Source organism: Ruditapes philippinarum, unplaced genomic scaffold (assembly GCF_026571515.1).
Source record: "Ruditapes philippinarum isolate M1 unplaced genomic scaffold, ASM2657151v2 ctg995_1_1_1_1, whole genome shotgun sequence".
Taxonomy (NCBI): domain Eukaryota; kingdom Metazoa; phylum Mollusca; class Bivalvia; order Venerida; family Veneridae; genus Ruditapes; species Ruditapes philippinarum.
This window is the reverse complement of record NW_026852401.1, coordinates 283,734-301,155: the sequence shown is the minus strand read 5'-3', so window position 1 is coordinate 301,155 and position 17,422 is coordinate 283,734. Positions and strand designations below refer to the sequence as shown.

Genomic DNA, 17,422 nt, shown 5'->3' with positions numbered 1-17,422 from the left:
CTATGGTAACAAAAGGTAACAGTAACATCTTTGGCTTCTTATAACCCTGCACCAGTCCTGCCATTGGAACCAAAAAAGGATTAGCATTGCCACCAGTTTAGAGCATGGCCAGCCTGTACATCCAGGCAGTCTGACCTGTTGGCTGACTAACTTGATATCCCCAAAATTGATAATGGACCGTTCCAAAAGTGAAACTGGACAAGTCCATTCAAGTAATTCAGCAGGTTAAAGGTAAATGGCTTAAGAAATAAAAGGGAGAACAATAAGTAAAGCCACTTCAGAACAAATTACTTAAATTAAGACCTCTGTTTGGGTCAAGTTGAGGACTATAAAATCAATGATAATGAAAGGCTATCATGCATTTTAGAGCTCGGCTGGCCATCCTTTTCACCTTGTAAAGTAAACTCTTCCCTGTCTTATTTTGAAAAAATGCTTTCTTTATTCCAAGGTTTTTATGAGTCTTTTTAGACGAGTCTGGTTAGAAGGCATGGATGATATTGGAGCAATTATATGGCCACTGAGAAATCTTGGAAGGAAATTAGTATACTTGATAATTATCCACCATGACATTGCAATATCAGATCAGAAAAACAAACTTAAATTAGGCTTGGGCATATTTTAAGCTTCTTGTGATTTTGTTATATATACTGTTTCAAAGAAAGGCGTTGTTGGGATAATTGTTTCAAGGCAAGGAGATGTAACCTGACTTAGCTTTGGACGATGCTCTGAAAAGTTTTTGTTTCTGCCTGAATTATCGTGCCTTTATTTTGTATTCTTTCAATGATTAAAATGTTTGACATTTGGGAGGGACAATCAAATAAAGTATTGATGAAATGTTTCAAGCATATTTTTCCCCTTTTGTATTTTAACTTGAAAAGTTCACTAACTACAAACAATTCTTTCCTTAATAAATATGTCAATTCAATGGTGAATTTTTTTCTCTCGATTTTCACTTGATGCATCACATGCACATAACCTGTATATATTTATACTTAATAATATTTTATTGCGATCGTGAACGAAAAACTTGATCCATTTTCTGCCAATCAAAAATACAGCATCGTCATTTACCTGTTCATTAATTTGTCATTTGAAGTCGAAACACCTAAGACAGAAGAGAATTGTTATGCACGGCAACTAAATACCATTTTTTATATCACCGTACATAGATGACGCACAGTAACTTTTTCGGGAAAGACTATCAAATATTCATAAAATCGGTTACAAAAAAATGTCAAAAGATGAAAAATGTAACCTATAGATTATTAAATGAGGAAATTGCCTGTGACCTGATTTGAATAAATTAGCTGAATCTGTCACTCAGAATTTTGAATAAGATGAAAATACTGACATTACCTATAAATTTCTGAAAGATTGTATATAAACATTAAAATTTTTTCACCCATGTTTAATATTCATCGAGCTTTGTGCAGAATATAAAAAAGGAATCATTTAAATTTTGTGACAGGGAGTTTGATGGTTTTATTTTCAATTCCGTCAAAGATGATCGAAGCTGGAGAAATAATATAGTTGCGGACTGGATTGAATGCACGTGCAACCAGTGACATTAATGTATTTACAGAATCCAAAAAATCGTTTACACAACATTGTTTTTATTTTGCAAAACAATTATAACATCTCTGATTTTCCGCGTTTTATGACAAATAATTGTTTTCCTTAAACTGGTATTTATTACTTTGAAGGAAATTGTGGTTAAATATTAAGTGTTTTTTTCTCTTCTTTTGAAACTTTCTTCTCCATTTTTTTGTTCTAAATCATAAGTTTTTATGTCTTTGCCCATTGACACGAAACACGTGTTAAGAATGTTAGATGAATTTAGGCAGAGATTTAAAGTTTTGTTTTGTTTTCGCATTTTTAGCATGTTTAAATAGTACCTTTTTTTTTTTATCAGCAAGCATAATATGTGTGGTATACAATTTTGAAATGAAAATTTGGGTGGAAAAAAATCAGCAATAATAGGACATTTAAATGATTCTATTACAATAATAGGACATTTAAATGATTCTTTTGAAGAAATAAATCCATATATATCTAAATATATATGTATGAATATGAAATGTCAATATTGGAAAATCAATTGATATTCATAGAAAAAAAACTGTCATGTATTTATATGAATTTATTTCTTTTGCCCTAAAATTCAATATTACATGATACCATATTTTTGTGTGATATCGGGTATCAGTAAAAGAAAAAAAAAATCTTATTATATACGATTTCCAGATTTGGAGATTTTCCAAAATATCGACAATCTGAAGGAAAAAAAAATATATTGACTAATATTGGTCACATGTTTAAAAACTTGTTGTAAATTTGGAAATAAATCTTTCAGTAAATAGCATTTTTATAATCTCATGTTTCGTGGAGAGATTTCTTGGGTTATTAATTCTTTATGTTTATATAGATTATTGATTGAAAACTGCTATTGATCGAAAAATAATACGTTAATGCAGAAAAGTGTAGTTTAACTTGAAATATATTAATCGTGACGTAAAGTAACTTAGTTTATGAGAGAAAAACGTTGGCATGTTTTAAAAGTACTTTCGATTATTTTAAAGTGGCTGTTTCATAGCATCGCATTAAAATATTCAGCCTATCCAATATTTGTTAAAAGTATGAATGACATGAAATGAAGTAACGAAAAAAAAAAAAAAAAAAAGGCACAGAATGATAAAGTATAGATAGATCACATTAAGTAGAGAGAAACAGCTTTTTCTTTTTAAGAATCAACAAAGTACTTGTATGTTATATACATTTAATGGAAGTTGTAATGAAATTTTTGGGAATATATTTAATTGTGACATGGTGCCTTCTTTTGCTGAAAGATGACGTTCAAACTCTTGTCCCTGATTTTAACCCTTTTTGACCTCTAAATATCTTAAAATTATAATATAATAAATTATATAAGGCAGTATTTATTTTTCATATGAAGTGGTCTTTATTTTTATATATTTTTTTATAAGTTGGCATTCAGTTTAGTTAACTTTTCCATGAGGTGGTCATGCAATGGATTATAAACATTTTGTTACAAGAGAAGACAGTTATCACAAACTAGTTGAACTTTGCTCTCTTAATTAACAAAGTATGTAGTATAAACTATGACTGTGAAATGTTAATAACTGTAAGGTCATTAATTTTTATCTTTACAAATGATATCTCATTTATATGTCTAATTGAATATCTTGTACATTTTACTACAAATCTGACACAAAAAAATTGAGATAAATAATACAGTTTTTCCAACAATTACTGTTTAAAGGGAGACTAATCTTGTATTTTTGTCCCACAACAGTAGTTTCCCTTGATATAAATCTACTTAACTTTATTGTTGCATTTTATTATTGACATCCAATATTGAATGAACAAATTAGCCTTTAACATTAGCTGGAACCAAAAGTTATTAAGTTTTTGCCAACATAATAAAACCATGCTAGCCTGCATGTCTGTGTCTTTTGTACTTTCCTTTCAAAATGAATAATACTGTGTATATTTTTTTCAGGAAATGGTAAAGTTCAGAACGATAGATTTACGACCAGTTCATCTTTTATTAATGCTGTGTACAACTCGAACTCCGGTCAGACTACCCCTAGTCAACTCTCGCCAGGTCTACCCAACTACTCCAAGTATCTGAAGAGGTAAATTAATCTTACTGATGTTAAAGAAAAAAAAAATCATAATTTTATCATGAAGAATTGTCATTTAGAATTACATTGTTATGTTACTTACTTCCAAAAGTGGCTAAGTTAACATTGAAGTCTCATCTGGAAGACATGTAATATTACTTGAAGTAATGGGGGATCGAGCTAGCAACCCCTGAAGTTGTACTCAAAGTATATTACCACTAGACTGCAAGGCCACCTCTCAAATAATTCTTCACACTGCAGTGATTTTCTTTTTTAATTTTCAAAACAACCTCTGGTTTTCTGAAGGGGAAATATATGATAAGGTGTTAATATGTTCTATTCTGTTCTATTACAGATATAACAATGGTAACGAGTGTGGCGGCCAGCACTGTAACGACCTCGGGTACCGTGAACACTATCATTGCATTGACTGCAGCTTCCAGGTGTTCATTAAGAAAGAGGAGATGGTGCGGCACTACAAGTGGCACAGGAAGCGCGAGGAGTCCCTCCAGCATGGATTCCTCAGGTTCAGTCCTCTGGACAACTGTACCAAGAGGTTTGGCAACTGTACACATAACGGGAAACAGACTCACTATCATTGTCTACAGGTAGATTTATCTTTACTTTGCTTTATTTATGTAAATGTCTTGCTTTGCCTCTAATTTGTAAATTGAAAGAGGTTTAAATATTAAAATTATATCAACAACAGTGTAGAGTCTGGTCATTTTGCACACAAGTTTTGTAAAAGTCAACCGGCCTCTATGCTGGCGGCCTTGATTATATATTTTTGATTTGAGCTCAGTTGTAAAGAAGGCTTGTAACTTTTTTGAACCATTATCATGTCCACTTCTTTGAACTAATCAATACTTGTTTTATGTGAGGAAATTTGTTTGTGTTTCAAGTAAGGGCTCAAACCTCCAATCCCTACACATAAACTCTTTAATTGGTGGTATAGGATAGGAAACTTATAGTGACTTCTAGATTTCATTGCATTAAAATTAATTATTTGTTATATATTTTGTATATATAATAAAAAGGGGCATCCATTGCCAAGTGGTTAAGGTTTGTTGACTTCAGACCACTTGCCCCTCACCCCTATGGGTACGAATCCTGATAGGGACTTTGAATTCTTTCTTGTGAGGAAGCTATCCAGCTGGCTTATCAGTGGTTCTAACTCAGGTGCCTGCTTGTGCCTGAAATAATGTACAGAAAGCTGGAAAATTGCCATATGACCTACACTATGTTGATGGGACCTAAAAAGGCATAAAACCAACGGAAAAAAAAAATATTATATATAAAACAAGTTCACATAGAAATAAAATGATTTATAGTAGATGTATAGTAATGTAGACTTGGACCTATAAAAATGTGTATAGGTGAAAACAGGAAGTCTCCATATCTTATCTAGATAGTTAACAAAAAGTAGTTCAACATTAAATGTAAGAAATATATAACCACTGGCAAATAAAAATCTTGATAAATGTCTAAAATTGGGTCGGTTAAAAAAGTCAGTTAATTGCAGCATGGGTGTGTGTGATTGAACAAGGCATTATTGCTACATGATGATTTACTTAATACTATATTCCTATAATAAATGTTCAACATCAAATATATCCAATAAAAGCAATTAACTCTTTTTCCTGATGGAAACAAAAGTGATTAGCCTTTGCCACTATTATACATTTAGGCCAGCCTGCACATCTGTACAGATCTGACAAGGTTCTATACTGTTGGCAGATTAACTTGAATGTTTCATTTTGATGTCCCCAAAGTTGATAATAAAAATGTGCAAAAAAATATAAGCTGGCCTGAAGTCCATTTAAGATGTTCAGCTTATGAAAATATCTTTTTCATAGATTAACTATTTTACTTATTTTAGCTTATTCAATGCGTTGTTTAATTTTCTTAATGTCTTTCATATCTGAAACAAAAATTATTTATATCCTTATTTATTAATGTCAGATTATAATTTAGAAAAATATTAATAAAAGGTTTTTAACATGTAAAGGGAGACAACTTTGAAATGTTTCAAGTATTGACTTGGCAGATTGATCTTATCTTGTAGAATGGCTGTGATAAGGTGTATATAAGTACATCAGATGTACAGATGCATGCCAACTATCACCGTAAAGATTCTGCTATAATGTCAGAGGGGTTCCAAAGATTCCGAGCCACCGAGGATTGTGGGACAATGTCTTGCAGCTTTTACGGGCAGAGGACAACACATTTTCACTGCCTGCGACCTGACTGTAAATTCACCTTCAAGAATAAAGCAGATATGGGTAGGTTTGATTATTGTTATATTTATACTTTGGAAATGAAAAATTTTAACCCTTAAAATTTTTTAAATTTTGGTTTCCGCTTTTAATTGGTTAAAACAGTTGTTGTTTTTTTTTTAAATTAATTACTAAGTAGATATGTTTTGGTTGGTTTTTTTTGCGACAAAATAATGCCATTTTCATAATGTGTTGAATTTAATATGCTCTTGTTTGTTGTAAATAATATTTGAAAATGTAATCAAATATGTCACACATATAAAATGATGTTTAGCAGGACATTTTCACTCAATTTCAAATCTTGTCAATTTGTGTATTCAAATCATATATATACAGTATTGTTTCCCTTATAGAGAAACATAAGAGTTACCATCAGAAGGACGAGGTGTTAGGACGTGATGGTTTTAAGAAGTTTATGAAGTACGAGCACTGTATGTTCACTAGATGTCGTTACTCTAAAGTTAGCAATCATATACACTGTATTAGATCAGGTAATTATTGCAATTTCTCATAACAGTCGACATTCAAGGTCTAAAAAAATCATCTAAACGTTTGGCATTAACTGATGGTATTAGTAAGCTAGACTGTAAGATAGTATAAAGAGGAATTGGTCTGTAGTTATTGGAGAAGTTCTACCCACTTTTCTAACATAAAACAGTTAAAAAAAGATTAGGCAGTCTTCCTATGGCTTTAGTATGATTTATGGAAAAATTGAATGACAATTTTCCTTACATTTTTCAAAAGTAGGCCTTTAAGCTGTGTTTGGCAGTATCAATATGATGTTGTATTTTTCCCCAACTTATGACAAATTTATGCAATTTATACAAACTGGTTTGTTTACAACAATATTTTATTACAGGTTGTGACTATGTGTTACACTCCACTGCACAACTTTATTCACACAAGCGTAAACATGAGAGGCGGGATTTCGAGAACGCGTATAAAAAGTACCGTGATAATCACCAACCTGCCCCGCAAACTGCTAATAAGCTTCTCTTACCTCGTGCTGACTTCGGAACAATTCAACAGCTTGCGTCTCTCAGTGGTAGCCCAGTGATTCAAACCCTTGCCAGTGTTGCCAACATGCCATCAGGCTTGAAGAGACAAATGGACTGGGACCATCAGGAACCGCTGGAACTGAAGAAACCGAAAATTGAACCTGGTTCAGATGTCGACGTCTCGGCACCATCAACGCCTAGTGCACGATCAACTCCTGTAGAGAAGTTTACAATTAAAACCGAGCCTGATGAACAAGCTATGGATACAGAGTCGTTACACAGTCTAAATGACTCTGTTGATTTATCGCCAGAAACAAAATCACAGTTAAGTCAAATGTACAAAGATGGGAAAAGCCTCAATCTGAGTGGATCGTTAACTTTGCCTATCCCAATGTTTGCTGGGAAGAAGGAATCTAAAAGTTCCGAGTCTCCTGTTGTATCGCCTAGTGCTAATGTGGCACTGAAGCCAGTCAATAATCTCGGGAAAGGCGAGTCGATGTTCTCAGCAACAAGCAGCCTAGGGAGTGCCATGCCGAGCACGCTGGGTGGTTCACTAGTCTCAATGAATCCAGGGGCCTTGCTGACCGTACCCACAACCTTTCCGGGACCCTCTACAGTACTACAACCTCCTAAATCAGTGTACACAGAGAGAAGGGAGAAAGATGATTCCTGGAAGACATATCTTGTTAGGTAAGACAATCTATGTTTGTGTTTAAAGCAATAATAAATTGCAATATTTTCTGTATAAAGTTCAATTTTAAAGCATTAAGTTTTGTTTTACTAGTTTTCAGTTTGAAAACATAATAAATTTTACCTATTCAACTTGAAAGCAATATTTTTTACACATTGTTTTTTAAATTAGTATTAAATTCACAACTGACTTCAAATTCTTGTATAGTTGAAACAGTTTGATTGGTCAAGTTTAAAGTTTTAAGATTTGAAATTTAGGCTTATAGAACAAAGAGAGTTATTCCAATACTGTTTACATAATGAATTGATTCAATATTGCTCTCATATTTATTAATGTGTTAATTTATTCAGGTATACGGCTAATGACCCATGCAACCCACGGTGTCAGTATTTGTATAAAGATCACTACCACTGTAAGATGGACGGATGTTTGGTCCTGTTTAAATCCAAGGATGGAGTTCGTGAACATGCTAGGTATTATGTTGTTTATTTTAATTTCTTATCATAAGTACTATAACATCCAAAACATCCAAAATTGTCCCAGAAAGCAGGTGAATATCACAGACTTATGACTTTTATGCATTAAAATTAATTAGTATTGGAACTTATTTTTGGGGGGGGGGGATCCAGATTTCAAGGCCAAATTGCAGGCTTAATTGATCCCATAGCTTTTTAATTAAATTACTAATAGTTTTATTGTGTTGTTTTTGTTGTTGTTTTTGCTAGTAGTACATATTTGTATTGGAACTATTTTTTCATGCAGATTTCATGAGCTGCAAGACCGAATTACTCCTATAGCGTACCAGACGTATGAAGATGATGAGGCGTGTCCACATGAGTGTCAGTACAGTGAGAAGGAGAAACACTATCATTGTATCTGGGTATGTATTTAGTTTGCTAGAATCTTTTGTAGGGTCCACAATGGCCAAGGGGTGAAAGGTCCCTGACTTCAAATTATCTGCCCCTGAGGGCTGTGAGTTGGAATATCCTATCAGAGATGTCAGATTCTTTAATGTGAGAAAAAAATATCTGGGCTACAGGAGCTCAGTGGTTCTACTTAGGGGCCTGCTTCTGCTTGAATTTATGAGGTCGTCTTACATAAGTAAATCTTGAATGTTACCATATGACCTGTTTAAAACCAAACCATTATTTTATTTTATATAAACCTTTCAATCAATACAACTGTTTTGTTTCTTTTCACATACTCTTCATTTTGTTGTGCTAATAATAATTATTTTTACAATATTTACAAATGTTCTTAAAAATTATAATCTATAAACTTTTCATTTCAGACTGGATGTAACCATGTTGTTCCATATGTAGGACCCACATTTGGTCGACTAGAGCACTACCGTATACATGAGTACGCCAGGGCAGCTGCAGGTAAATCGTACAACCGTAGCGGTAAAGGACTGCCGACCTTTGAAGATAACAGTATGAGACGAAGAGGAAGACCGCCAAAATATCCAAAAATAGAACTGCCGAAAATACCAAAAGTAGAACTGACTGATGAAGAAATTCAGCAGTCACATTCCGTGGCAACCGATTCAAATGTAAACAGTCAAACAAAAGTTATCAACGGTTTTCGAATATTCTCACCAGAAGATCCTTGCCCGGATGAACGTTGTAATTTCATTGGTAAACTTCATTACCATTGTGCTCGGCCAAGGTGTTTTACTATTACAGATAGAATTGATGTTCTAAACCTTCATGCTAAAGATTTCCACAGTTTTGTGAAGATTCTGGAAGGCTATGAGTTCTTCGATCGTAACGTTAGCTGTCGTAGAATTCACTGCCCAAACAACCAGACCAATCGTCACTTCCACTGCACAAGGCAGAAATGTGATTATTCGTTTATCAGACACAGTACAATGGCTCAGCATGAGAAGAAACATCAATATTCCGGTGGTAATTCCGGTACCCCAGTTACTCCGTTATCACCAAAAGAAGTTCCGATCTCACCCAAAACATTCAGAGATATTCCATTATCACCAATATTACCAAATTCAGCTGTAAGTCAAACTTCTCATCTTGGTGCGGCAACTTCAGTTATAACGTCTGCAGCGGCATTTCTTCAGATGAAGCCGGCACAAAATACCGGTATACCAGTCTTCATATCTCAGTCTGGGAATATAACCAGTCTGTCTCAGGGACCAGTCATTGTATCACAACAACCCGTAGGAATTCAAGATCTCTCTCTTACCGGAACTCAGGTAGCTTTTAAACAGGCACCAATCAATGTTGCAACAGTCCCAATACCGATAAGTACAGTTCAGGCTTTACCTGCATCTGTTACAGCAACTCAGCTCGTGCAGGGTTTACCTGCCCCTCTTGTCACAGTAGGTGGCGCTCCTATAGCTATTAGTCAGTTAGATAGTACCAATACCAGCACCTCCAGTGTTCCACTTACAGTGCTACTTCAGAGGGGTGTCAATCAAATTCCACAGCCGAGTTGGAATGAACTGAGAAACAAAATGCATTACGCAATTTCGCAAAATTGTGGACGTCCGTTTTGTAAATTAAAGAAGAAAGATCATTACCATTGCTTCGATTGTAATCAAGCATTTTCTGATCCAGCACGATTGCGGTCCCACATTGGAAAACATGGTGTGAAAATTCCACGCGCGGATCAAGGAAGTTCTGTTATCAAGCATGCCAGTCAGATCTCGTCTCCTCCAAGTGTTCCAATATTACCAAAAATAGAGAACCATATTGAAAATCCTGAGAACAGTCTCGATCCAGATGAAGCTCATTGTCTGGCTGAAAGTGGCGATATAGGTGAGAATGACAGCGATACTGAAGATCCAAAATCCTCATCTCTAAACTTAAACCCTTCTACCTTCTCGGAAATGATCTCAAAGGCACAAGAGCAAAATAAAATATCAACAGATGGTGAAAGTGATGATGATGATGATACTGATAATGCTTTACATATAGACACAAGTGCTGACTTAGACTATACCGGTAACCAGTCGGATAGTAATGAACAAAAAATTGATGTTTCAAGTCGATCTGGACGTAAAATATTTAAAACAAAAAAAGATGATTATATGAATAGTGGGGATATCAATTTAAGTAAGCAGAGACAAGCTTCGCCACAGAAAAATCATTCCAAACATACTACGGTGAAGAGCCCAACTTCAAGTGCTAATAAGGTTATTGGCACCGGAACAAGAGGTCTTCGAGATGATTCTATACCAGACGGTTATTCCCGATGGCGTTACAATGAAGAATGTAAATATCCTAAATGTGCGTATCGTCACAGTGTCACTCATTTTCACTGTATACGTGATGACTGCGGATACGGTTTTAGTGACCGATCACGTCTTGTGCAGCATACGCTACGTCACGAACGAATCGACAGTATAACCGGAGGCGAACTTCAACAGTACCGAATAAATCAAGACTGTGGATCAGACGAGTGTGAATACAACAAGAAAATGTCACATTTTCATTGTAAACGATGCTCGTATGTGTGTACCGATTCCAGTAAGGTGTTGACACATAGAAAATATCACGCGAAAATGGATAATATTTCAAATCAGGGTTTTGAGAAATATACTGCTGCTGATGACTGTAGTGTAAGTCTGTGTCCTTACGCGAGAAAACAAAATCATTTTCATTGCTTAGTTGAGACTTGTCGGGCCGCGGCTCTTGGTCCAGTTCAGATGACCTCTCATAAAGCAAAACATACAAGTAGAGATAACTGATTTTAGTTAAAGATTAAATGAGCCACATCTTGACAAAACCAACATAGTGCATTTGCGACCAGCATGGATCCAGACCAGCCTGCGCATCCGTGCAGTCTGATCAGCATCCATGCTGTTCGCTATCAGTTTCTCTACTTATAATAGAGTTGGTAAGCAAACAGCATGGATCCTGATCAGACTGTGTGGATGCGTGACACGGCTCAAATGCAATAATGGAAATATTTTTCTTAGGAAAAGATTTAGCACTCAACGTTGTACATGTACATTATTAAATTATTATTACAACTATTTGTCCGTATTTCAGAGAACTATATTTAGTGTCACCATTATAGTTAGAGATTATTAAACTGAGTTAAACAGAATTATATTTTGGTACATGTATATGACTGTTAATGATTTTTATTCAGTTTGTTTCCATTTTTGTATTTCAAATTATCATATTATGTTAAAGAAAGTTTTGAAGTTTATAGACAGAGTTCATTATATAAAAGAAAGATTTGATAAAGTCCCTTCAGTGTCATATCGAATGATTTTTTTTCTTATTTTCATGGAAATTAAAAACATATTTATTAATAGTTTTTATAGTTTGTAGAGTGTTCATTCTCAGGATTTATTTTTTGTGAATTTTTGCAAAGAAAACAAGTCATATATAATACACAGTATTACATAACTACTAATAATGCCTTTAGAAGTAATATTATAACCTTATATTTATTTTAAAGTGAATTAACCTCATGTTATATATATGACTAAATGTCAAGCAAAACCTGGAAATAATCTAGCGAAAAGTCAATGAAATGTGATATTTTTCATTTTTTGTGAAACATACATTTTTATTGTGTGACATATAGAATTCATAATGATTTAATTTTTTAAAAACTTATTCCATTCCACTATAAAATAAAACTGCATTCCATTTTTTCAACGTTTATTGTATATTTTATGAACACTGATAGAGTGTACAACACTTCACTTTTTGTAACTAATTTTTTTACCCTTGACACAACTAAGTTTTATATAATAGGCTTGTCCCACTTTCATTTTGGAACAGTCCATTGTCAATAAAAGGTATTTTGATGTGAGAAATTGAACATTAAAAAATTAGAAATAAAATTTACAAGCCTATTAGTTTGTGCAGACCGACTCTATACTGGTGGCGAAGTCCGATCAGTCAGGGGTAACTCACAAAATTACGATCATAAAGTGTGTTCAAACCCTTGAAAAATTTTGTTGTGATATTTATATTGTATTGACACTGCTGTAGACACACATTCCACCAAATGAAATTTTTTATTTATAGATTTTTCACATAAATGTCACTGCTGATATATTTATTACACGCCTTTAAAGATTATTTATTATTGAAATATTTTCTTACTTGTTGTTATAATATGCAAATGATCTTATTATGATTTAGAGAATGATGAAATAAATAAAAAAAAATACTTGATAACGAAAAAAAAATTTTTTCTTTTATTTTTTTCTCGTTTTTTACTTTATCTGTTCAGTGTGCTAATTTTATTATTATTCACATTTTTGTGATGATTTTTTTTATGATTATGTGCTAAAAAAATTAAGATGTTCTATTGATAAGTTAAATTGTTATTCATGATGACAAGAAAACAAAAAAAACATTGTTAAAACGTTCAAAGAACTTTGTACTAGGCATAATTTGAAAAAAATTCTTTCTTAGATATTCAATATTACTTGGGAATAAATAATAATTTCCTCTGAATTTCCAATATTCCAATAATATTTCTGCCTGTTTTATTGTTCACAATATTAATGGATTCTAAGAGAGATAATAAATAATGTGTAACATGGGCAGTAGAATTATGCATTCCATAGTTAGCTCCCATGAATAACGAGATATTTTTTTGTTAACTGCATTGTTAGAAATTTTAAGATTTTTTTTTGTTGTATTGAGAGATGCTGAATTTGTTCTCACTGATCATGAACGTAAATGATATGAGCCGCGTCACGACAAAACCAACGTAATGCGTTTGCGACCAGCATCCGCGCAGTCTGATCAGGATCCATGCTGTTCACTTACAGACCCTATAACAAGTAGAGAAACTGATAGCGAACAGCTTGGATTCTGATTAGACTGCGCGGATGCTGGTCGCAAACCCATTATGTTGGTTTTGTCGTGACGCGGCTATAAACACTTATTGTAAGACTCCTAATTATTTGTAAAAGGAGTATATATATATATATATATATATATATATATATATTTTTGTAAATATTTATTGTATAGAAAAATAGTTTGCCTTAAAAAGGTTGCCTCATACGAAAACATTCCAAACTCTAACATGTACATATGAGCCGTGTCATGACAAAACCAACATAATGGGTTTGCGACCAGCATGGATCGAGAACAGCCTGCGCATCCGCTCAGTCTGATCAGGATCCATGCTGTTCGCTATCGGTTTCTATACTGGTTATAGAGTTTGTAAGCGAACAGCATGGATCCTGATCAGACTGCGTGGATGCGCAGGCTGGTCTGGATACATGCTGGTTGCAAACCCATTATGTTGGTTTTGTCATGACACGGCTCATATCTTTTATCATGTATAATATTATATATATTAATCTGTGTTATTTATACAGTCTCTTTTATCAGAGAATTTATTGGGGTTTTTTTGTTGTTTTTTTTTTCTTTTAGTTTGCACATTACAACATTCCAGTGTGAGCAAAGTAAAGTATCTGGTCCATTTTTAAGCGTTAGTTTCTAATGTAATTATATGTTTTAAAGATTGTCTCTCAAAGTTTGATTTTTTCAATATTTGACATTAATTTTTTTTACCAGTTTTTTGAAAAGTTAAGAAATACTTGTAATTGATGTCTTCACTTTTTGCATAATTTTAATTTTATCTATTTTGTGAAAGTGAATAGAAAAAATTAAACATTGGAACATTAAATTTCTGGTATGAAATTTTGCTTCTATTTTTACAAATTTTTGGAAACAAAATTTTTCATAGTGATCTGGTGTAATTTTCATTTTCATTTTTTTTTTTCCAATTGAATTTTTCAGCCCGTGTACGGAGCATAACTTAAAACTTTACCAGGGATGATATGGGATTGATTTGATATTTTGAATATTTTAAAAAATATATCCCACCAAGGATACAAATAATTTAGAAAATTAACATATATATACTGGTAGATGGTGACAAGGGAGGACACTCTAGCTGGCCCTTCATTTTTTTAGAATTATCTACCTTTGTTTACAACAATTTAAGTAATATGCAGTGATTACATAATCACATTTAGTGATTTACAAATGTTCCAAAACTGTTTTCTTATTTATATTTACACACGGAAAACCGAAACACAATTTATTTTTTGCCTTATACATTTTTTGTCAGGCCTATGATAAGATAATTATTATTAAAGGGGAACCAAATTGTGATAGTAGGCATAATTGTCTCAGATATTACTAGTCATAATATATCACTCTGTGTGTGGAATTTTTACTCAGGCCTCATGTATTTTATTATGTAACCAGTTGTTTAAATCACATAAATTATTCTCATATTTATAGCAGATATTTATTATAGCACATATTTTTCCTCTCTGTCTCCAACTCACCCCAGCCTTCATACAATGCCCCCCACCCTCCAACCCCCTTCTCTATAATTTGAATACATTATCAATCGGTCTACCATATTTATTCATGATTTATTTTTTGCCTTTTCTCATATTTATTTTGTCATGCTTGGTTTTATGTGTGAACAAGAGACATTTCTTTAATTGTACAAAAGTTTATTTGTAGATGACGGTGTAAGAAAATAAGTTGTGACAGTAATGAAAAAAAAAGATTTCAACATTTAAAAATGTTGTTGATTTAGTTTGTTTGTTAGGGTGTTTATTTCTTTACACAATGAAATATAATGAAATTGTTAGTTTTATAAAATTATGCACAGTAAGTTGGTTTAACAATATTTTTAGTGTGTGTAGCTTTAAAGCAAACATAGATAGTGTGTTTTTTCCATTCATATGATGTTCTACATGTGATTGAAAATTAGGGGGAAAAAAAGATTTTATTTATTTAAATTGTATTGCGAGAGAAAGTGTATGTGATATAGTGCTAACTAGTCCATTGTTATTTATTTATTAATGTTAAAGATAGAGGCATAGCCAGAATTTGAGATAATGTCAACAGTATGCATGAAACATGATATTTTACTCACCTATATGTCGGATCACACATATAAGACAGGGCTCAGAATTTGACACTTATAATAGTGAAGCAAAATTATTAAAAATAAGGAAAAAATTAAGAATTATTTATTTAACAAATGATTGAAATAAAATAAATAAATGGATGTTTTTTATGTACAGGGCATATTTTTGGTAAAAAAAACAACTTCACCATCAAGTTTGGTTAAGTTAATATATATACAACTTTTCAGAATATTACTATTGATAAAAAAAAAGTTGCAGAAAGGGAGATAATCTATTTTTTTTAGAGGTATTGTTTTTAAAATAAATGAATAAATTAATATTGTAAAGGTATTGTATGTATTTTATTATCTTAAGCAGGATTATTGAATTGGAAGTCACTGTACACCAAGGCTTAATTTTTTTATTAAAGTGACATTATGCTCATATTTTCATAGTCAAGTGGAGCTGAATTGACTTTATATTTCAAAAGATTGACTGTTAAAATGGTGTTTGACCAACAGTTGATATTGGAAAATGTTCAGAATAAAATTATAAATCTGCCTAAAATATAAAAAGACTGCCCCACTCTTTTTATAAACTAAGCATTATAGGTAAATTCTAATGGATATTCACAGATATTTCATTTGGATCTGTGCATTATTTATTGTTTATGTAAACTTAATTATAAAATCAAAAGGAATAATGACAAAATGAAAACTTATTTTGATCTCCACCGTTCACTCACTATACCTTTGGATGGGCATAATGTCACTTTAAGTCATGTGTGGTGATGACATCATAACAATTTGAATAGAATTGAAAACTCCAGTAATCCTTGTATTATAATTATATATGAAGTCATCTATATATGCTGCAATTGCTGCTGATTTTACAACTGTCTACCATTGTTGTTTTTTTTTCATTGTATATTTTACAATCATGTATGCCGTCCGGAAACCTATGTCAACGAAGTCATGAATTGTGCCTAAGTCATTTTTTTGGTCACATTTTTTTTGAAGTGTCATTTTGCACATAAATATATCATTGTTGTTTTGGTTTGAATATTTCTAATATTTAACTTCATATGATTACAAAATATTATTATTCATGTTTATGTATTTTATCTTCGATAGACTGGTAAAGTGAAAATATTTTGGCAGTGAGAAATAGATTATTGTTCATGTAGATTTGAATTTTATTAATCATACATGTGCAGTACCTAGAAAACATTTTGAAAAAAGTATAATATTACTCTTTTGATATATTTCAAATGCTTTGAAAATTCTTGAATCCAAGGGTCACATTTGAAATGGTTTAGCGCAGAGGAAGGAAGTCTAGTACTGGTGTAACTCTCCAGGAACGATGGTTAGGAAACTACCCGCCTATATGACTGAAATACTGTTGGAAAAAGGCGTAAAATGAAACAAACATTTGAAATGAAATTTAAGTATTTTAAAATCAGACATGTCATTTTTGTTCACTCTTCCATATATAAGTACATGAGCAACTATGCAAAATTTTTCTGCAAAAAATAAAATCCTTACCAAGTCCCTATATCAGTCCCTAAATTCTTGTTAACATAATACCTGTAATGTTATGAAGGTTTTGAAAAAGGTGTTTTTGTGTCAAACTGTTGAATGTTTGTAAACAAAACTATTTGATAATATTTAACTTTTGTTCCCTTAGAGTTGAAAGTTTTATTATATGCCAGTAAAATATGCTGAATTTGAAATAAACAGATTTCAGAAAAAAAACTGTGTTTTTTTTTTATTTATATATTTATTATATTTTATACAGTTTAACCCTAAAAACTGCTAAATTTGTGTAATGTCATACTGGTTTACCATTAAAACTGATAATTTGTGTAATTTTATACAAGTTAACCCTTAAATTCACACTGATAATATGTGTAATTTCATACTGGTTTACCCTTA

General features: G+C 32.4%; 1 protein-coding gene and 1 long non-coding RNA gene across 3 annotated transcripts in view; both read left to right on the top strand.

Moving 5' to 3' along the window:
- Positions 1–11,377, top strand: part of LOC132759335 (zinc finger protein castor homolog 1-like) — a 31,869-nt gene extending 20,492 nt beyond the window's left edge. For both annotated transcript variants that reach the window (XM_060751103.1, XM_060751094.1), the window contains exons 3-10: positions 3,521–3,656; positions 4,000–4,252; positions 5,710–5,926; positions 6,274–6,411; positions 6,780–7,608; positions 7,960–8,082; positions 8,372–8,489; positions 8,901–11,377. In XM_060751103.1, the coding sequence (XP_060607086.1) occupies positions 3,521–3,656; positions 4,000–4,252; positions 5,710–5,926; positions 6,274–6,411; positions 6,780–7,608; positions 7,960–8,082; positions 8,372–8,489; positions 8,901–11,318 (4,232 nt within the window). In that variant the 3' untranslated portion in view covers positions 11,319–11,377. The remainder of the gene's footprint in view (positions 1–3,520; positions 3,657–3,999; positions 4,253–5,709; positions 5,927–6,273; positions 6,412–6,779; positions 7,609–7,959; positions 8,083–8,371; positions 8,490–8,900) is intronic.
- A 3,189-nt stretch (positions 11,378–14,566) lies between these two features.
- On the top strand, positions 14,567–17,005 carry LOC132759328 (uncharacterized). The gene is made up of 2 exons (XR_009629694.1): positions 14,567–15,917; positions 16,267–17,005. It is a non-coding gene; the product is annotated as an uncharacterized LOC132759328 (long non-coding RNA).
- The last annotated feature ends 417 nt before the right edge of the window (positions 17,006–17,422 follow it).